The sequence below is a fragment of the Ictidomys tridecemlineatus genome, unplaced genomic scaffold (genome assembly GCF_052094955.1).
Source record: "Ictidomys tridecemlineatus isolate mIctTri1 unplaced genomic scaffold, mIctTri1.hap1 Scaffold_7025, whole genome shotgun sequence".
In the NCBI taxonomy this organism is placed as follows: domain Eukaryota; kingdom Metazoa; phylum Chordata; class Mammalia; order Rodentia; family Sciuridae; genus Ictidomys; species Ictidomys tridecemlineatus.
In genome coordinates, this window is record NW_027525008.1 from 4,475 (window position 1) to 25,107 (window position 20,633).

Consider the following 20,633-nt stretch of genomic DNA (forward strand, 5'->3'; position numbering starts at 1 on the left):
CCGTGGGCAGACCCACAGTTTCGCACACAGGTCCCCCCGACCGACCTTAGCCCCACACCCCGGCCCGGGGCCACCTCATTTCTTACATCCTGAGTCAGGGTCCCTGTGTCACCAACTCTGATAGGGACGCCAGGATGGCCCACGTCACAGCCCACATCTCGCTCAGCCTCCTTGAAAGTCCAAGAGAAGGGAAGGAGGAGACAAGACGGAGGCAGAACTCCTCCGGCCGGCTGCTTGGCAGGCTGGAAGTCCTGCTTGGTGTCTGGCTGAAGTCCCCAGGACCAGACAGGAAGCAGCCAGAGGGCAGCCCCACAGGGCCTCCTGGTCAGCAGCCGTCGTGGGCCTACTGTGTGCTTCTTTGCAGCTGCTGAAAAGCAAAACGGAGGCTCAGGGTTGTCGCTCAGGGGACAGAGCGCATGCACCTTCAGACTGAGCTCAATCCGTCACCAAAAGCAATAAAAAATTTTTTAAAAAAAAGACTTTTTAAATTAAAAAATGAAGCCACTCTGCCCATGGGAGGGGGGGGAGGGGGGCTAATGGCCAGAGAGGGACCGATTCCCTGTTCCCATTCTTCCTCTCCTCCTGCCTCTCCGTCCGTTCCTACACGCACCGCTGGAATCTCAAAACTTACCAAAAAACAAACAAAACAAAAAAAAAAAAAAAACGGGGAAAGGCTTGGCCTTCTGGTTTGTATGAAGAGTATCCGATGGTACAGATGAGACGTGCCCAAACACACCGACGTTTCCGCTCCGCGGAAAGATGGACAGTTCCCTCCTTGGAGAGACGGCTCCACTTCGAGGGGCAAGAGCACAGCAAGCCCTTGCGTTTGGAGAGACGGAGCTAAGGGTGGCCTGTTGGGCGCAGAGATGGAGGGGTCCGGGCAGGCCCCGCAAAGCCAGGTCCCTCCTAAGGAGCAGGGTACGACTCAGGTGCTACGTGGGACGCTGTGGCTTTGGGGGGCTTTGCAAAGGGGGCTTCTGGGTAAGACAAGTTGCTATTGGGTTGTGGACGCGCTGGGGTTGCCCTGAGACATTGGCCAGGCCTCTGTCCCTGCGGCCACCAAAACAGCTCAACTCCAAACCCGTGTCCAGGCTCCCGCGCGCGCGCGCGCGCCAAGACGCGCGTCTCTTCCCCTGCGCGCGCTCCCTCCCCCCAGCTCACTTCCTGGGGACCAGGGCGACCTCCCCCGCCCCTCCGCGCCCTTCGCCCCCCACCCCACCCCACGGCCAGGCCCGCAGCACGCTTCCAAGAGTGCACGCCTGATTTTTTTTTCTCTCTCTCTCTTTAATCTAGGATATTTACAATATTGCACTTTTTTCCTGCACCTGACCGCAGTTGAAGGGGACCGCCTGGGTAGGTAGGTAGGTCGGTAGGTCGGTAGGTTCGCCTTCCCACCACGCCTCCCGACCCCCGCCCCTCGTCTCTTACGCAAGTCATTTGCATCTGAATTCGCTCAAACAGCCAACCCGCCCCCTCCCCACCCCACCCCACCCCACCCCCCCGAAAAAAGTCAATCCGAGCATCATCAAAGACTGCAAAAACTGATAAAGTCGCCTAATTCTAGGGCACAAGGAATCCCGATCCGTTCCCGTGTCCGCGGGGGGCGGGGGTGCTACACGTGCGCAGGAGTGGCGAAGGGTGCTCCGGAAGGTCGCCACTTGGGAGATGGGGTCTTGTCGCCCTTCCCTGTCGTTGGCCACCCGAGCGACACTCGATCCATCCGTGCCTTGCGTTATTGCTGCCTTCGGGGCGGGCACGGGGGTGGGGGTGGGGGGGACCGTGGAGGAGGGCAGGCCCCTGCGTCGGATGCGAGGGTCCAGGATTCGAATCCACGCCGCGCTCTTGGGCAGGTGGGTGGACACGGTCGCGGGCAACTCAGCAAGGGCATCTGGAGTGGAGACCCGTCCCCAGAATCTTTGGCTGCAAAGACTCTAGGACCCCCGATAGGTGTGTGGTCAGCCGCATGCAGAGGGCTGGAGCAGATGAGGCGGGGTTTCCCCCGCGCGCGGGTTCCAGGACGCAGGCACCGGCTGCTGCGCTGCGCTGCGCGGGCGAGGGCCGGGTGCGCGCCCCGACGGCCGCGCGCTCGCTCTTCCGCAGGGTCCCGGCGGGGGTCTGGCTGCGCTGTGCGGCGTCTGCCGTCCCCAGGCTGCCCGGAACAGGGAGGCCACTGCGCCCGGGCTCCGGGGGGCGTCCAGCCTGCCGCCGCGGGGAGGGCTCAGAAGGGACCGTGCGGGACGCGGTGCGGGCGGGGTCGCGGGGCCGGGCGCGGGGCGGGTCAGAGCCCCAGGGCCTCGGCGTGCTTCCGCGCCTTGAGCCGAAGGTCAGCGATGCTAGAGTTCTTGCTGTTGCTTTTGGCCGCCGCGGCCACCACGGCGGCGGCGGAGGCCGACTCGGCCAGCGACGCGATGGGCAGCCCGAAGGGCGGCGGCGGGAACATCAGGTAGGGCGCGTGCGCCGCCAGGTGCGGGTGCAGGTGCGGGTGCGCGTGCGCCACCCCTTCCAGCTGCAGCTGTGCCTGGACCTGTGGACAGGGCAGACGTGGCGCGGTCAGTTAGGACGCCCCCCGGGGGCAGGGTGCGCTTTCCCGCCTTTTCCCTTCCCTTGGCCCCCTGGGGATCTCTCCCTTCCTCCTGCGTCAGAGACCACCGCCCCTTTCCCCCTCCAGCCTCTAAACCGGTGGCCAGCCCCTGGTCACTTTGGACAGACCCCAGTGTCGGCGCCTCGGGCTGCAACCCGTCTAGAAGGAGCTCCAAGTTCCTTCTCTCTGACCCCTGCACGAGGCAGCCTGAGCGGACTGGGCCACCCAATTTCAGTGCGGCCTAAGGACAGGGCGCCACGAGGGAGCAGGGGAGAGCTGTGGCCGCCAGGAGGAGACTCGTGGCCACCCAAGTCTGAAGATGCGCCCAGGCGCCCAGGAGAGGTGGAATGCAGCAGCAGAGGCGGACACTGGCCCTGCGCAGGATCCCCCAGGGAGGCCCTTCGCGCCTGGCGCACCCGGAGTGGCCGAGCTTGAGGCTCCCTTTCCCCCGAGGTCTATTTATACCCCCATCCCCACCCTGGCCGGCCAGCCCAAGCCACCACCGCAGACTGGTGGACCCCCTCTGCCCTCCCGCAAACAGGTCCAAATATAAACCTGGCTGCCCTCTGGGAACAAACCGGTTGCGTGTGTGGACTGCCCGCCGCCGCCCTGCCACAGCACCCCAGCTCGACCTGCCTGTGCCCTCCCACCCCCAAAGGGCCTTGCATTGGAGAGCTCAAGAGGGCCCCCCGGAGTGCTGGCCCTGGAGACACGGGGCCTCCTGCCCCACTATCCACCCGTCCAGTCTCCTGGCAGAACCCCTCCTCCGAGCCAGGGACCCCGGGCGCCCCAGGGCCTGGGTGCGGGTCCGGGAGCCTGGCACTTCCCTCCAGCCAGGACCGGGCATGGGGGGCGGGGCGGCTGCAAGGGGCTGAGCGACCCGAGCCCCACAGCCAGGCGCAGGGGACCCCTCCCCGGGCCGGGCTCCGGGCGGTCACCGGGTGGGTGGCGCCTCGGTGGGTGGGATGGCTGTGTTTTCTCTCGCCCCTCCAGAGTTTCGTCAAAGTGCGCTTGGGTTTGGTTTTCGCCCTTCCCCAAGGTGACTCGTGGAGTTTTACGGCCTGGTTTTAATACGTGCCAAAGCGTCTATAAATGTTCCCTTGTAAAAAAGCGGCTGGCTTTCTACTGAGCGCCAGGCCAGGAGTCCGCGGGGGCGGGAGGAGGGGTGCGCAGCGCGCGGGAAGGGCGCCAGGGGGGGCGGGGGGAGGGGGAGGCTGCCGGGGCGGGGACGGGGGGACCCGCGCGACTACCTGTTGGAAAGGCATCCGCAGGGCGCCCATGTTCACGTAGGGCGCCACCCTGCAGGCGTCCAGGTGGCTGGCGGTGCCCAGGATGACGCCTGCCAGGGAAGAGCAGAGCTGGTGAGCACCCAGGCACCCCCGCGGGCGCCCCCTGCCCACCCGCCCCCCACCCCCACCCCCGTGCCGCCCCCACCCACCTTTGTGCATCTGGTTCTCCTGTTTCCGACACTTGGCTCTCCGGTTCTGGAACCAGACCTAAGGGACGGACAGACAGGGGCGCGTGAGCCCAGCCCGCGGGGGGCCTCCCGAGCCACCCACGCGCTCCGCAGAGCAGGGCGCAGGCCTGTGGGGGGGGTGGGACTCGCGCCTGCCCCCCTCCATCTCCCAAATGACACCTAGGCCCATTCCTGTGAGCACCAATACACACACACACACACACACACACACACAGGCACAGAGAAGCCACCAGCGGGGTGCGGGACACACAGCCTCCAACTTCTGTTCCAGCTTGGAACACCCTGAGCGCAGAACCATCCCCACCCGCTGCAGGAAGCCCCAGAGAAGGAGGCGGGAATCATTTCCCTCTTAATCTTACAAGAGACGTGTAGGGGACCCCCCTCCCCAATAACCGGCCTCTGCAAGGCCTCACGCTAGGGCTGACCTGCCAAACCTGAGCTTCCTGCATTAAGATTTGGGTATCAATTACCTCTCCCCCCCCCCACAACTCCCACTTTTTTTTGGGGGGGGAGCTCGCTGCTCCCCCCCACACACACACACACCCCGTTGCAAACACAGCCTTCCCCTGTTCCTGCGCTCAGCTCAGCCGCCTCCCTGGACTGTTTTTAATTGCTCAGTCTGCGACCTGCTCTCCCTCCCTGGCCCGCCGGGCCTCGGTGACAGGCACTGGCCACGCGGAATAATTAGCACCAAGCTGGCCTTCTAGGTCCAGAGTCACCCAGGGAGCTGTCTGGGGCCTGGCCCCGGGCGACAACGGGCTGGCCGCCGGGTGAGGGTTGGGGGGGGAGCCTCCACCAAGCGCGGAGGTTGGAGGCCTTCAAAAAAAAAAAAACGAAACGGAGACCTTCCCAGAGCCTGCTGCCTTGGGGACCGGCTTCCTGCCCTGGACTCAGCTGACCGGTCTGGCTTTCCAGAAGGTTCCACAGCCGTTCCCTCCGGGCATCGGTAAGAGCCTGGAAAACTTTTTATCCCCTGCAAAGTGGTCTCTCCTCCCCCCACACACACACAAAAAAAAAAGGAAGAAAAATAGAAATAGAAAGTAAGAGAGCGAGCGAGCCGCCTCTTCCTGCGGCCAGTCCGGAATCCAAATCCACAAACTCACGAACCTCGTTTGCAGGCCTCTCCCCAACCCCAGCCCCGGGGGGGGGGGGACTAGATCCCCCCCCCCAGGGGCCAGCTCCCAGCCAGACGGGCCCAGCTGCCCCGCTCTGGAAGGGCATATTTTTTTTTTTCAAAAAAGGAGAATTTTTAAAATCCTGCAAAACGCAACGCGCACACCGTCCGTTCGCTTTCCCTTTAGCAAGAGAGAAGAACAGCAGAGGAGGGTGTTGGCGGGGAGAGACGCAGAGAGGCCCTAAGATGGTGAGGAATAAAAAGTGACGAATTAGCCGCCGCGTTAAGCGACCGTGCATCAGTCTTGGGGGTGATCCGCGATCAATTCCAATTAGGGCCGAATATGCTAAGTAAAGTGCACTACCCGGGGCCCCGGACACTGGCGGCTGCATTACGCGAGAGGCCGCTGCTGCTGATTCCCTGCTCCGACGCGCTGTAATCTGATTTCCTTTTGATTTCCATTACCGACAGTGAATAATGACATTTAATTTAGCTCGGTGCCATAAACCCAAAGATATTTGTTGTAATTAAATTACCGCCTGCCCCTCACCACCGTCTCATAACTTTCCATTATGAGCCCGACAGCTGGGCGATGTGAGTTTGCACGACAAACACGCACACACGCACGCGCGCGCACACACACACACACGCAAAAAAAAAAAAAGAAAAAAAATATAAGAGGTTAATAAGGACTCGCTTCCACAGGACACTCAATTTATTTACGGCGAATTTCCACACTCAATTGAAACTCTATCTCTTAACAGCCTGGGACGGGCCGCACCACGGAGGAGCTTGGCCCAGAAATGCAGAGGCAGGATTCAGATAGGATCCATTTATTTCCCTCTTATTTTTCCTCCCTTTTTCCCACCCACCCACCCACCCCCTACAACTCCCACCGTCGGAGTGTTTTTTCACTAATTGATTTTTATGATCCCTTTTTCTGCCACCTCGGCTCTTTTATGATGTGACCCTTCTCCCCGTGGCCCATAGGAAAAATTAAAAAATGAACGTCTTTGATTCCGTCCCTGGGTTTGCTGCTGCTGTTGTTGTTTTTTTTTTATTGTTATTTACCGCCATTAAATTTTCATTCGCCCCCTGAATCGAATCGATCGCTCTTTATTTCTACCTTCTCCTCTCGGCCCCCACCACCACCACCACCACGACCGTGTCCCCTCCAACGACGACGACGGGGTCCCTGCGTGCTAAGGTGCGGTGCGGTAATAGACTACTGAAAGAAATAGTGCGGAATTAAATTACAAGTAATTTATTTTTATAGAAACAGTACATCAAGGGGCCCGGAGATGATTACAGATCCCAGGCAGAGAGACACCGGCAAATGACATAAAAGTTGAAGTCCCCTGAAGCAAAAGTTTAATCTTTTGATTAATTTATAGGCTGCCACCTAATCCATCTTCCCCCCCCCCACACTCCGGCCAGGGTGTCCAGCTGAAGTCCCCCCTCCTCTCCGCCAGGCCTCTTCTGGGGTGGAGGCCAGAGACGCTCACAGAGCTGGCCCCACGGAGCCCACAGTTAAGTGCAGGGAAGGGGGGGTGCTAACACAGCAGAATCCAGCCACAGAGGCCTGGAGGAGGCAGGGAGGGAGGGAGGGAGGGAGAGAGGGGGGGCGTTGATTTAATTTTAAGAAAAACCTTTTTACTGGAGCAACAGGAAAGAAGGAAGGTTATAGCAAGCAGTGAGCAAAACAGAGACCTTTTAAAAGAGAGAGAAATTAAGCATTGGTTTGGGGGGGCCGCACGAACTACCCAAGTCGTTTGTGTTTTCTTTTTTGGAAATAAGATGTGGGGGTGGGGGAGGGAGGGAGTCGTGTCTCAATTTGTTGACCCCCCTCCCTATCCCAAAAAGACAGGAAAACCTGTCCTCTCCAAACTGCTCGCCTTGGAAGGGGCCTCCCCTGCCCCCAGCCCGGGTGGCCACGTTAATTTCACTGACTCCGAACCCGCGTCCCTCGAGTCCTGGGGACACGGGGGGGGGGGGCTTGCTCCCGCCCTCTCGCCCTCCCTCCTTCCCCCTTCTGCCCAGTTGCGGAGCCAACTTGAAAACCAGGACAAGACCCCCTCGGAGCCTCCAAGGTCGACCTCCCTCCCAAGCGGGACCCAGAAGCGGAATTTTCGTGCACCCCTGCGCGCGCGCACAGGCGCGCACACGGTAAATAAATTAGCGAATTCCACCCAGGGTTCCCCACGCCAGGGGAATAGCGGCTGCCGTCCGCGCAGGCGTCTCTCTGCGCACGTGCAGCGCACACCCAGGGCCCCCGGCCTCGGTGGCAGGCCAGATGGGCATCAAGAATTCATGCGCTCGCCCCTCGGGGAGGCCGAGGGAGGCAGCCCCCCGCGCCCCCTGCTAATCCGACCCTGCGCGGGCCGCAGCGCCGCTCGCCTCCCATGCCCCGGAGCAGGGCGAGCCCCTCGCCCGCCCGCCCCTCGCATCCCCTCCCCGCCTCGGTTCCTCTGTGGCTCCTGCGCTCCCTGCAGCGGGAGGGAAGCGAGTGGAGAGCAGCAGGAGCCGAGCGAGCGAGGGGGATGTGGGAAGAAGGAGAACAGGAGAGGCCCAGCGGTGGACTTCCCAGCTGCGGGTGGCGACCCCGGGGTTCAGGACACGTGCGCTCTTGGGGTGCGGCCATCCCGGGAGGCCCCCCACCCGGGCGTCTCCAGGAGGCCTTTCCACGCAGACTCCCCGCGCTCCTGCGAGGCCAGGGGCTCCCGGGGCCCAGGGCGCGCGCTAGGCCCTGCGCAGCGCCCGGTGCCGGGGGGCGCGGGGCGGCCCTACCTGGACGCGCGCCTCGGAGAGCCCCAGGCGCTGGCTGAGCTCCTCGCGCATGAAGGCGTCGGGGTAGTGCGTCTCGTCGAACAGCCGCTCCAGCTCGTTGAGCTGCTCCAGGGTGAAGTTGGTGCGGCTCCTGCGCTGCTTGAGCTTCGTCTGCCCGTCCTCGTCCTCGGACTTGACGTCCTCGCGTTTGTCCTTGCAGTCGAAGAGGCCTGCGGGGGAGAGCGGGGGACACGGGACTGAGAGGGGACCCACCCCCCCCCGGCAGTGCCCAGCCTCGGTCCCCCCACCCCCACGCCGCAAGGTCGCGCGCGCCAAGTGGACCCTGTTTGCGCGACGTGGTATCAAAGCCTCTCTGTGTCCAGGCTGTGGGACGGGACCCTGGGTCAGAAATGCGCCCTCGGTGGGGGGCTGGGGCCAATCGGTAAAACGGAACTCACTCAAAACGGGGGACACACACTCACACAGACACACTCACTTCTTTCGTAACAACTCGGGGCACAAGGACACGGCGGTGTGTCTTGGCCTAATCTCTGAATAGTTCCCTCAATTATCCACTTTCCTCTGTTGACACAGCCTCACCTCTTTTTTTTTTTTTTTTTTTGGAAGGAGACTCTGGTGTTAAATATTATTTTTTTTTAAGGCGAAGAAGCCGAGGACGAATTACCCGGGTGTGGGCGCCCCAGAGGGACCCACAGGAAGCCGCTGCTGGACCCACCACCCACCCACCCCGAGGCTGCAGCTCAGCAAACAGGCCCGAGGCCGGCCCTGTCAGGGACTGGACAGGGCAAGGCCCCGCATCCATCTCTTTTCTGACCCCAAAGCAGGGCCCTATCCGAAATCCCACCACCCACCGTGAGCGCAGGGGGATCTTTCTTGGGCTCACACGCTGTCACACGGCTCTGCCACCCAGAGGCCCCCCAAGATGTCCAAAAAACCAGGACTGGGTTCCCGTTGGCTCCGGAAAGGCCCGAGTGGGTAGCGGGCAAAGGGATCCGCGATGGGAAGCTTTTCCCTCCCCCCGTCCCCACTTTTGAGAATTCAGGGTCTGGAAATAAAAGCCACCTGCCCACCACCCCCTCCCCATCCAGGCCCGAGGCTGGTGGTGGTCCCTGCCGCTCCGCCACCCCCTCTGTCTCGGTCCCCGCTCTGTTCTTTCTCCCTGATCACACGGGGCCTGCTGGGCTCCGGCAAAGAGCTGCCCCCGTGCCCTCATTAGCTGTCCCCTGGTGTCCAGAATCAGAGACCGGAGGCCTTTAGGAAGCAGTTCCAAAGAGCTGAGCTCGGGAAGATCTCAAAGCAGCCAGAGGACCCCTGAGAAGTGCCCACCGCCCAGACACTTGCAAAGCCCCAGGGGCGTCGTAGGGGGAAGCACATCTTGGTGCTGGACGGAGTCCCCCTCCGGGCGTCCCTGGACTGGAGATCAGTAGCCACCAAGTCCTTCATCTTTCTCAAAGGCCTCCCCCCGCCCAAGCTTCTGCGAAGCCCCGGGAACTTGTCCCCAACTTAGATGGGGAGACCTCTTTCACCTTCGCAGAAGGGAGGTGCAGCCCGTTTCTGGAAGAACCAACCGAGGCCGGCTTTGTAAAGTCCACGGGCTGGGCTCTGGGCTGGCCTTGGGGGGAGGCATGCTGTTCCCCCCAACCCAGGGCTTCCACCCCGAGTCCTGGAGTGTCCCCAACTTGCAACAGCCGGCTGGGATTCAGCCCTGCCTGGGGGGCTCGGCACACTCGGCCGGGGGGAACAGAGTCCTTCGGAAATCGTTATCCGGCGTCTCCCCGGTGCCTCACACTTGCCTCCTTTTGGAAGGGTCCCCCAGAGCCCTTTGGACTCTGTTCGGGGGTGTCTCACTCCCTGCAGCTCAAGCCCTGGGGCAGGCAGTTAGGAACCCATCTATCCGGAGGCCCCACGGGCTGCGTAAATCCCTGAAATTAAACCTAGGCCTGCAGGAGCGCCCTGTGCCCGGGAAGGGAAGTCTCTGGCGGGTGAATTATGGAGCCAGGTGTCTGCGGCTGTTAATGGGGACCCACCCCAGGTAAGGCCGGCCCTGCCCAGGCGGGGGGCAGCAGCCCTGGTGAGCTAACCAGCCACACGTCGTCGGCTTCACCAAGGTCAAAGCCACCGAGGCTGTCACCGTGAGCCCCAGGACCCGTGAGGTGGCTCCCCCCAATGCCGTCCCCAGGCTCCCCCAAGGCCAGGGAGACTTCTTGGAGAGTTCATTCGGAGGCCTCGGCTCTGATTACCCATTAAAAAAGGCTGCACTGACCACTGACAGCCCGTGCATTTAATAATAAAAACAACAACAATAATAATAATAATTAATAATAATAATAACAAACGAATAGCCTTCGCATCAGCGCCCCTGAGAAGTGGAGCTCATTTGTTCCCCCTGATTTATCGCTGTCAGTGGCTCACTTTCTGCCCGAACCCCACGTCCCCTGCGTTCACGGATGGTCTCTGTCCCATCCAACCCTACCCATTCTCAGTGAGGGTTTGGGCAGGATCCCAGACCAGGAGACCCCGGCCCAGGGTCCGCACACCACGGGGGGCGAGTGCTCTCTGCCGGTCTTGGGGAGGGTCTCCAGGCCCTCACTGCGGGGGTCCAGACCCCGGCCACCTGCGGACAGGCTAGTGGTTTTCATTTACAGACGCAACCGTCAACCCTGGAGGTTCAAGGGGAAAGTTTTCCTCCCAGGAAAGAGGCCCCCAGTTATCCAGGACCCCGACCCTCTCCAACCGCGCGCGGCCAGCGCTTCCCCAGCGCTGCGGGGCTCTGGCTGCCGGGGCGGGGGGGGGGGCCCAGCACGGCTGGGCGCCAGGAGCTGAGCGTGGAGTGGCACAGCGTGCGCGGGAGACGGAGGAGGACAGGCGGGCGGGCGCGCACGGAGGAGGAGGCCCCGCCGCCGGCCTGCGTTCGGACGCAGCCCGACAAGTTACCCACGTCCGAGGAGAGGCGGCTGCGGGCTGCGGGCCGCGCGAGGCCCGGGCTCCCGCGGCGGCTGGCCGCCCTGGCCTCCCGCCTGCCTGTCTCCCGCCGGCTCCGGGTCTCTGCGCCCTGCAGTAGGTTTCGCTCCCCACTGGTTGCTGGCGCTTGGCTGCCGGAGCCTTTCGGGCTCAGCTGTGGCTGCGAATTCCTAGAGTTTGAGCTGATGGCGAGCCGCGGCGCCGGGGGGCCTCCTCCCCGCGCGCGCTCTGAGCGAGGGCCCCCGCGGTCCGGCCGGATGGCGAGGCGGCGCCTTCCCCGGGAGGGGACCGGAGCCCGCGCGCGCGGCGACCTTACCTTCCGCAGCCCTCCCCGGGCCGAACTCCTTCAGTTTATCCTTATCATTGTCCACGTGGTCCTTAAACAAATGCACCGGACAGTGGCCGCTGCCCTCGGTAACGTCCTGGAGGCTCGTTTCCGAGCTCCCCAGCTCCCTGGCGCGCGCCAGTCCGCTCTCCAGAACTTCTCGGTAGGTGATGGAATCCTTCTTGCCGCCGCCTCCCCCGCCGCCGCCGCCGCCGCCGCCGCCGCCGCCGCTCTCTTTGGTTTTCTGGTCAAAAGATTTGGATACAAAAGCGGTGAGCTCCTCCATGGCTGGCGCGAGGGGCTGCGAGGGTCCGCGGGGCGCGGCGGTGCTGGCTGGGCGCCGGGCTGAGGTCCGCACGCCTCCCCGCGCGCGCGGAGAGGACGGTCGGTGTGAGGGTGGATCCCTCCCGCTGTTATTTATGCCTTTCAATTTGAGATCTCACTATTTATACGCGGCCACCTCCGCCCAACCCCCAGCTCTCCCTGTCTGGAGCAATTACGACTCCGGGCTCGGCGGGCGGCGGCGGACGCACGTCGCCACGCTCTCTCTCTCTCTCCCCCACCCCCCAGTCCGGCAATTGGCCCTCCTTGGATTTCATCAGCCTTTGGCGTCTGGGCACCTGGGTGTGGAGAGGTAACGATCACATTTTTTTGAAGGGAGAAGGACAGAGCAAGAGAGAGACAGGAGGAGGAGAGGAGGAGAGGAGAGCAAGCCGAGAGCGCGCGCGCGCGCGCGCGCGCGCGGGAAGGGAGCAGGCGCCCTCGCCCCCAAACAGGTATCCGCATCCTGTCCAGGTCTGGAAACAAGTCCTCGTCCAGCCCGGGGCGCCCGTGGGGACCCGCAGCCCGAGCCGCCCGGCTTGGATCTGTCTCGGTCTCTCCAGGACGCGTCGGTCTGTGTGCGCGGCCCTGCGGAGATGCCCGCCGCCGGGGACGCGCGGCCTCCCCTCCCCGAGAACTGACTTCAAGTTGGAGGCGCGTTTGGATGGCCAGGCTCCGGAGCGGCCGGCCTGGCCCCGCAGAGCCGGCGACAGGAGCTGGGGGGCGCGCGGGGCTGGCATGGCGCGCGGCTCCCGGACCCCCAAAGTGAGAAGAAGAAGGAAGTGGGAATCTCCAAGGCTTCCCGAGCCCGGAAAGAGGCTGTCAGACCTCCTCCCCGGGCGGGCGGACACCGCCGAGGCCCACGACTCCGCGCCGCCTGGACCCGGACGCGGAGAAGCCTCAAGGAGAACCGGTTGGTACCGTCCGTCCTCTCTGCCCGCGCGTGGGACCCAGCCCCTCCCGGGCACGCCGCCTGTCACCCCGGTGTCTCGGACCCTCATTTGGGAACCTAGGTCACGGGGAGGGGTGAGCCGCCCAGCCCCTCGGCCTCCGGATTGCGCTGTGCCCGGCAGGAGCCGCGGTTCGGTTCGCAGTGGCGCTAGGAAATTCATTTTATGACCCCCACCGTGGACACGTCCCCCGGCTGCAACGTTTTTATCTGCGAATAAAGTGTGGCTTTTTCTTCTTCATTTAAAAAAAAAAATTTTTTTTCCCCCCTGAAAATATCTTCTCATTCCCCTTCGCCTGCCGCATTCGGGGCGTGGGGTAGCTGCTGGCCAGATCCGAGGTGGGGCGAGATCCGAGGTGGTGTCCGTTTGTTTTATTTTTTGAATTTGTGGGAGATGTTGGTCGTTGTTGGTGGTGGTTTTTGTTTTTCTCGTTTTTTCGCGTTTTTAAAAGCCTCCTCCCCCGAGGCGTGTGGTCCACTCAGACCCCAGGATCCAACGCGGTGCCTGGGCGGTGCCTGGTGTCCTGGCCAGCCGCCGGGCACCCTTGGCAGCTCTCCTTCCGCCCAAAGCAAAGTAAGAGTTGTCTCCGGGTTAAGTGGGGGCCCAGGGCCCCGGTCCACTCCCTGGGTCAGGTTCAAGTGGGGTGCACCCTAGGGAAGGGCTCTGGCCCAGGGAGAAGGCCTGTCCCCCTTCCTTCTCCCCTCCCTCCTTTCCATCCTCGGGACAGAGTGGCCTCCTTGCCATCCTCTGGACAGAGTGGCCGGGCAGCAGTGTCTTCCTGTAGCATGACTCTGGGCTGCGGCTGCTGGGGGGGACCTCGGTCGGTCGCCTCACTTCGAACGAACGCCAAGCTGCTGTTCTAAAGTAGCCAACAGGTCTCTGTCACTGGGCCCTGTATCAACTCCCAGGCTGGGAGATGTCACCCAGGAGGACAAATAACCCCCTGTCTTGTGCAGACAGCACCTGGCTGGCTGGCTCCGGGGACAAGGGACGGGGGAGGGGGGGGTTGTCTGGGGGTGGCCTGGGTCGTGGCATGGGCAAAGGGCCTGTGGCAGCCTGGGAGTGGGTGGTCCCGGCCCAGGCAGAGCCCCTCTGTCCCCTCCCCACCCACCTGCTGGGTGCATCTTGGCTGCAGGGTGGGGGAGGGGTCACAGGGATGGGCAGAGAGATGGAAGGAGGGGGTCTGGGGAGGGGGCTTCAGGCCACAGCTACTTCCTGGGTCCTGAGAGATGGGTGGGATCGGTCCAGTCTCTCCTGGGCTGTGGACCCCGTGCTTCTGCTCCTGACCCTCCTCTGGGCTGTCCCTACAACCCCACAGAGCCTGCCTCCTCAGGGTCCCCCCGGGCTGCGTCCCGCCAGCCTTCTTCACAGAAGCCCCGCAGAGCTGCCCAGGAGGACCCAAGAGAACCAGAGCTCCTGCTGCGTCCAGCTAGGGGGACACTGGCCCCCACCCCTGGACACCCAGGACCCTTCAGGCTGGGAGGGAAATGAAGCCCTCTTCCTGCACCTGAGACCCTCACTTCAACTCCCAGCACAGAGAGGTGTCCCAGGGAGAAAGGAACCCAGTTTTCCTCACGCCCCCCCCCCTCAGTTAGGGAAGTGAGGTCCCCTGTGAGATCCAGCCTCCCTGGCCCAGGAGCAAGGTGGCCCCGGGCTGGAGCCCCCAGGGTGCCTGCAGACCCCTCCCCTCTCGCGCCTTCCCATGTCCACCTTAAAGACGGAAACGCCTACGGTGGGTACTGGGCTCAGTCCTTCAGCCCAGCAAACCGGGCACCGCTGGCCCATTTCAGGAGCGACCCAGGCCCAGGGTCTGCCCGGGGTCTGCAGGAAATGCTGGCTGGGTCTGTTTGCCCAGGGGAGTGGACCCCCACGTCCACCCTGGCAGTCCCACAAGGGTGCTGGCCTCCTGGCAGGGTGCCAGGGGTGCTGGCAAAACCAGTTCCTGTAGCCAGTCCCCCCCCCAGTCGGAGGGAGACTCCAGGTGCCCAGGGGCCTCAAAAATGGGACGGCCTCAGAAGGAAATGGGTTTCAGAAAAGTTTGTGGCTAGAAATGAAACCGTATTCTCTCTCCTAAAGATGGAGGAGAGGGGAGGGAGGGAGGGAGGGAGGGGGAGGGAGTAAGGGAGGGAGGGAGGAAGGAGGGAGGGAGGGAGGGAGGGAGGGAGGGAGGGAGGGGGAGGGAGTAAGGGAGGGAGGGAGGAAGGAGGGAGGGAGGGAGGGTGGGAGAGAAGGAGGGAGGGAGGAAGGAGGGTGGGAAGGAAGGAGGGAGGGGGAGGGAGGAAGGGAGGGAGGGAGGAAGGATGGAGGGAAGGAGGGAGGGAGGGAGGGAGGGAGGGAGGGTCGCTCATTAGCATACTCCACCAGGTGACTGGCCCCTGCACACCTTCCAAGCAGACCCCGGGCGGGGATTCCCCTAACCCCTCCCATCTTCCAGCCCTGCTCCCCAGAAACCTGGAGTGGACCTCTGGCCAGCTCCTGCTGCCCACCCCGACCCTGCCCACTAGAGTCCAGCTGGCAAGAGACGTACAGAGGACATAAAGTAAAAATGCTGCTCAGGTCTCATCCCGGGGCGCAAAGAAAGGGTCCTGGGCAGAGGGAGGAGGTGGGAGGGGGTCATGGGCCTCTGTGCCCAGGACTGACCCCCGGGGCACCAGCCCGGGAGCTGAGCGGATTCCCCTCTGGAATAGCAGCTCTGCCCGGCTCCCTGATGGGCAGGGGACACCCTGTCAGGGGCACCTCTTTCCCTCTCTCTGCGGCACCAGGCTGCCCCCTGGAAGCTGGGCCCTCACTTCTGCTGTGTCCACCCTCCCTGGATGCCTGGCCCCCACCCAGCAGAGGCCAGGAAGGCAGGGGTCGGGCGGATACCCTCCCCCACCCACCATTGCCCCAGCTGGTGTCCGGTGGCCCAGCCCAGGCTGCTCGGAGGAGCTCCCTGGGGACACTGGTCAGGAGCAGCGGGCAGCGGATGGCCAGCACTCAGCCCTGGGGCTGTCCCTCCGCGTCTGTCCTGCCGGCTGGCTTGGAAATGCAGAGTGCGGTCATGGCCGGTGCTGTTTCTCTCCTTCCCCTTCCTTCCCCCAACAGCAGGACAGAGACTGGCCAGCAGTGTCCACGTGGGGACCGGGGTCTGGAAGGCAGGTCCCCCGGAAAATCCACGCAGACAGAGCCACTGGGAGCAGCGGACCCCGCACCCAGGGCCCTTCTGTGCCCCAGGGCCCCGACCTGGGCGTGCAGACCCCAGGGTCACTATTGAGATGGACACTGGCCCTTCTCCATTTACGCACCACCTGGCTTTTTCTTTTTTTTTTTTTTTTGTATGTGAACCAGGTAAATTTTAATAACCAGACATCGCCACCAACAGCTCGCTCTCTCTCTCTCTCTCTCCCTCTCCCAAGGGAAAAAAAGCAATAAATATTCAAATATTGAACATTTGATTTATTTGATTCCTAAAAAGTACGGATCTGGGTTTTTTTTTTCCCCCTCCTGCTGGAGCCAACCCGAGAAAGCTCTCCTCCCGCAAAGACATTTACTCTCCAAAGAATTTCATGCCCACAGCCGATCGCCCCGTGGCTTGGGCAGGCACTGGGCAGCGGCCATCTGGGCCCTAGTCCTGCTCCTGTCCCAACCTCCCCCCCACTCCACCCCTGGGTTCCCTGGAAAGTGTGTGTGTGGGGGGGGGGGATTTATTTTTGCAGAAAAAACGCGCCTCACTGCAAAGAGGGTTTCTATTCATCCAGGCGCAGGGCAAGGGGTGGGGGGGCGGCTGGCCACGTCCAGGCTGAGGGACCAGGCTTCGAACCAGGGCGAGGCCCCTCCCCGCCCATGAAAGATGCATAAGTATCGATCCGGAGCTTGCGGATGGTACAGACGTCTTAACCCATTTCCTGGACGGACGCCTGGCCCCCCACCCCCCGCCCACCCGCCCACCTTTCCCCTCTCTGGGCGCGTAGAGCCGCGCGCGCCCCGGGTCCCTGGCATCTTGTCCATCGATCCCCGCCGACGCGCGCGCTTCCCAGGGCCAGCCTAATAGATTTCCACGACGGTGGCCTTTGTTAATCCAGCCCCTGATGGACCCCTGATGGATCCCGTGGACAAGGGTGACATCTATAATATTAATAAAGGGCACCAGAGGGGGAGGGGGCGGAGGGGCCTCTGGCACCTCCCCGGGAGACCCCTGCAGACCCTGCGCTGCGTGCGCGCAGCACGGTCCCCCGCGGGGCCTGCTCCAACAAGGCACATGTTTTTTTTGTGTGTGTTTTTTTTAAATTTTTTTTTTTTTTAAACTTTGTTCATTTCCTTTCCGTTTTAAGACAAGCCCCGGGTATCTAAGAGGGAGATGAAGTAAATTGCGTAAAATGCATTAAAAAAAAATAATAACAGAGCGATCCGTCCGCTGTCTGCGCTCCCCGGCATCCCCGCCCCCGCGCCACGTACCCGCAACATATGGTGAACTTTCCAGATGTAACCACGGGGCCTCGGCTTTATGTTTTATTTAAGGAAAACATTGTTGTGCAGTCAGCAACGCAGCTTCCCGGGGAGAGCTAACGAGGGCCTGGGTTTTTTTTTTTTTTGGGGGGGGGGGCGCGGGTAGAGACCAGCATTAAGTACAACGGGTAGCGTCTCCTCGGCTGTGCATTAATTATGCGCCGGCAGGGGGTAGTTCCTGCGGTCATCCCGGGACACTTTCCAGGGCTCGGTTTGCATGTGCCCGCCCACTTGGGCAGGGGCCTGCGGGCAGGACTCCGGGAGGGCCCTGCAGGCGCTGCCCACCCGTCCCCGGGGGCTGCCGTGCGCCCCTCCCCGCCTGGTCCCTGGGGTCCGCGGGCTTGGGAAACGGACGCCCCGCGAGCCGAGCCGCATGGACATCTGTGGCCGCTGCTCTCTGGATTGTCAAATGCAAATGGAAACGAGGACTTCATGGCGTGTCCACTGCGAAGGACGAACAGTGTCCTTGGGGGGGGCGGGGAAATCACATTCCCGGGGCCGAGAGTCGGGGCAGAAAGCCCCTGGCACCCGCGTGGGTTGGCCCAGACCTCCGGGGTCACAGCATGGACCCCAGGGCGCTGTCCCCGCTGGCCAGACCTGGCCACTGCCTGGCCTCCGTGCCCAGGGTTCCCCAGGACGCGAGCGTGGGGTCAGCGCCGCAGACAAGGCCCCAGGGGGGGACTAGGAGAGGAGTCCACCTGCCCAAAGTTTGCCCGGGCTTGACCCCCACTCGACGGTCACCCCCACGCCCAGGAAGGCTCCCGAGGCCGCGTGCCCAGGGCCACAGATGTCACCCTCAGTCCATCCTGGAAGGAAGACGCTCCATCAGCGGGTGGACATCGGCCACCGGCCACTGAAGCCCGCGGGGCCCCACGCCCTCGGACCGGCCTGCGAGGTCGCTGCACCAGGACCAGCGAGCGGTGACCCTCCCCATTACCGGGCCGCAGCGGTGGGAGGGACTGGGCGCCCCCTCTCGGTCCCCTCTCCCCGCCCCGGGGCTGCCTGGGGGCCGGGCTGGGGCCGCTGCCCGGGTGGACGGGGCAGCTTGGCCGGCCTGGGAGGCAGGAGGCCAGGACCCTGCGTCTCGGGCACCACCACGGGGCAGGGGTTCGGGCGGAGTCTGCGCGAGCGGCCGGCTAATTGGGGAGCAGAGGCGCAGGCGGCCGGGCGCAGGGAGGCCCCGGCGCGGGGGGAGGCCTGTCCAGCCGCCGCTCAGCTCCTGGCCCACGGCGACGCTCGGGGCGAGAGAGCCAGTTCCAGCAGCTGGACCCCGCCCGCGGCCACCTCCGCCCTGTCCTCCCTCCAGCGCTGGCCGCCAGGCGCCCAGCAGGGACAGGGACAGGGGCGGTGCACGGCAGCTCCAGCGCCCAGATTGGGGACAGGGCAAAGAGGGGCAGGGGACACGTGCCCATCCTGCTTGGTGACAAACGCTGAGCCCAGCAGCTGGAGGAGGCGCAGGGCCAGGCCCGCCCTGCAGGCCGCGCACTGTCCCCTGGTCCAGCCCACGGAGGGCCCTGGGGTCTGGGAGCAGCTCACTGTCGCAGGGCCCTGAGGGAACTGGACCTGCCTTCTGCTGGCCCCAAAGGCTGTCACCCGTGGACACCTGCTGAGCTTGGCTCTGTGGCCACCAGGCCTCTGGGCCAGGGGAGGGCCAGGGCACCTTTCTGTCCTGTCCACAAGCCAGAGCAGAGGCCCGCCCCCAGCCCCATCCTGAAAGGCCACTTCCCGCTGGAACTGAGACCTGAGGGTCCCTTGTCCTCGCAGCAGGGCAGGGCCACTCGGGGGCATGTCTGAGGATGCCCTGGGTCTTGGCCGCTTCCTGACCCAGCTTGGCCCAGATCCTGAGTTGGCTTTTGTGTTTTCTCTTGTTGTTATTGTTTGTTTTCGGGTTTTTTGTTTGTTTGTTTGTTTTTCTGTTGCAGGTGACTCTGGGACTCCATGCCCCTGACCAGAACCGGGTCCTTGTGTGCAGCAGGGCAGGATGCCCGCGGCTCGCTGGACCCCAGAGCACACTCGGGAGGGGACGTCGGCCATTTCCACACCTCGGCTCCTGTTCTGCTCCCAGCTCCGGGGACTCCAGGAGGCCCCTGTCACAGGGAGCTGGGCCCCAGGCCACAGATGTCCCCCCGCCCAGCAGAGGGGTCAAGGCCACACCCCCAACAAAGACCCCTTTCCAGGGGAGCCCAGGACACCCATGCTTTGGGAAGCCCCAAGCAGTGACCACAGCTAGCCCAGAACACCCCCCTTCACCTCCAGATATTGGTGCCGGAACAGGAGGGTTGATCAGTCTTCTACCTGGGCCCTCTCCCAGCTCTCTCTTTCCCCTACGTGGTCCATATGTATGACCCTATGGAAGTGGAGGGGGTCCTAGGGGGCAGGTAGAAAAGGGAAAGTCAAGAGGCATCCATCAACATCTCTTTGGGAATTTATTTTTTTCTTTTTTCCAGAACTGGGGATGGAAGCCTGGGGTGCTCTACCTCAGAGCGGCACCCCAACCCTTTCTGTTTTATATTTTGAGACAGAGTCTTCCTAACTTGCTGAGGCTGGCCTCTAACTTGCCATCCTCGTGCCGCAGCCTCCCGAGTTGCCTGGTCTCATGGAGGAAACCTCGAATGGTTCACCAAAGCTCACCCTGAGAACCACAGCCCTTCCCAGCCGGGGCTGGGATGGCGGCTCTGCCCTGCTTGTCCCTCTCCTGGCTCCGATGACATGGCTTCAGTCAGCAGAAGCTCAGCTGCCGAGGGACAGGTGCTTCACAAGCACATGGGCCTTTTCTATTTTTAACTCCTCCCGAAAGTCACCCCCAAAGTGTGTGTTCCTGTGCCGTCAGCAGCTCGCCCACAACTTGGTGTGCTTTCCCACATCATCCCCCTGGGCTCCGGGTCTTCAACGAGAGCCCTTGCCTAGCAGCTGCTCCCCTGTGACCCGGGAACTCGGGAGGCAGAGGCTGGAGGACCGCCAGGCGGAGGCCAGCCTCGGCAACGTAGCAAGACCCTGTCTGCAAATATAAAGGGCTGGGATGCAGCTCCGCGGTGGAGCACCCGGGGTTCAACCCCAGAGTGGAGGAGGAGGAGGTGGAAGAAGGGGGAGGGAGAGGAAGACGAGGAGGAGGAGCAGGAGGAGGAGGAGGAGGAGGAGGAGGAAGAGGAGGAGATGGAGGAGGAGGAGGAGATAGAGGAGGAGGAGATAGAGGAGGAGGAGGAGGAGGAGGAGATGGAGGAGGGGGATGAGGGGGAGGGGCAGGAGGAGATGGAGGAGGAGGAGGAGATGGAGGAGGAGGAGGAGATGGAGGAGGAGGAGATGGAGGAGGAGGAGGAGGAGGAGGAGGTGGAGGAGGAGATGGAGGAGGAGGAGATGGAGGAGGAGGAGGAGGAGGAGGAGGAGATGGAGGAGGAGGAGGAGATGGAGGAGGAGGGGGAGGAGGAGGAGGAGGAGGAGGAGGAGATGGAGGAGGAGGAGATGGAGGAGGAGGAGATGGAGGAGGAGGAGATGGAGGAGGAGGAGATGGAGGAGGAGGAGGAGGAGGAGGAGGTGGAGGAGGAGATGGAGGAGGAGGAGATGGAGGAGGAGGAGATGGAGGAGGAGGAGATGGAGGAGGAGGAGGAGATGGAGGAGGAGGGGGAGGAGGAGGA

General features: G+C 63.0%; 1 protein-coding gene across 1 annotated transcript; it reads right to left on the bottom strand.

Moving 5' to 3' along the window:
- Window positions 1-2,278: 2,278 nt before the first annotated feature.
- LOC144374464 (short stature homeobox protein) lies at window positions 2,279-11,531 on the bottom strand. The gene is made up of 5 exons (XM_078037290.1): window positions 11,237-11,531; window positions 7,960-8,168; window positions 4,020-4,077; window positions 3,832-3,920; window positions 2,279-2,524 (listed from the first exon to the last, which is right to left on the bottom strand). Exons 1-5 carry the CDS (start codon window positions 11,529-11,531, stop codon window positions 2,279-2,281), a joined length of 897 nt encoding a protein of 298 aa, XP_077893416.1.
- Between the last annotated feature and the right edge of the window lie 9,102 nt (window positions 11,532-20,633).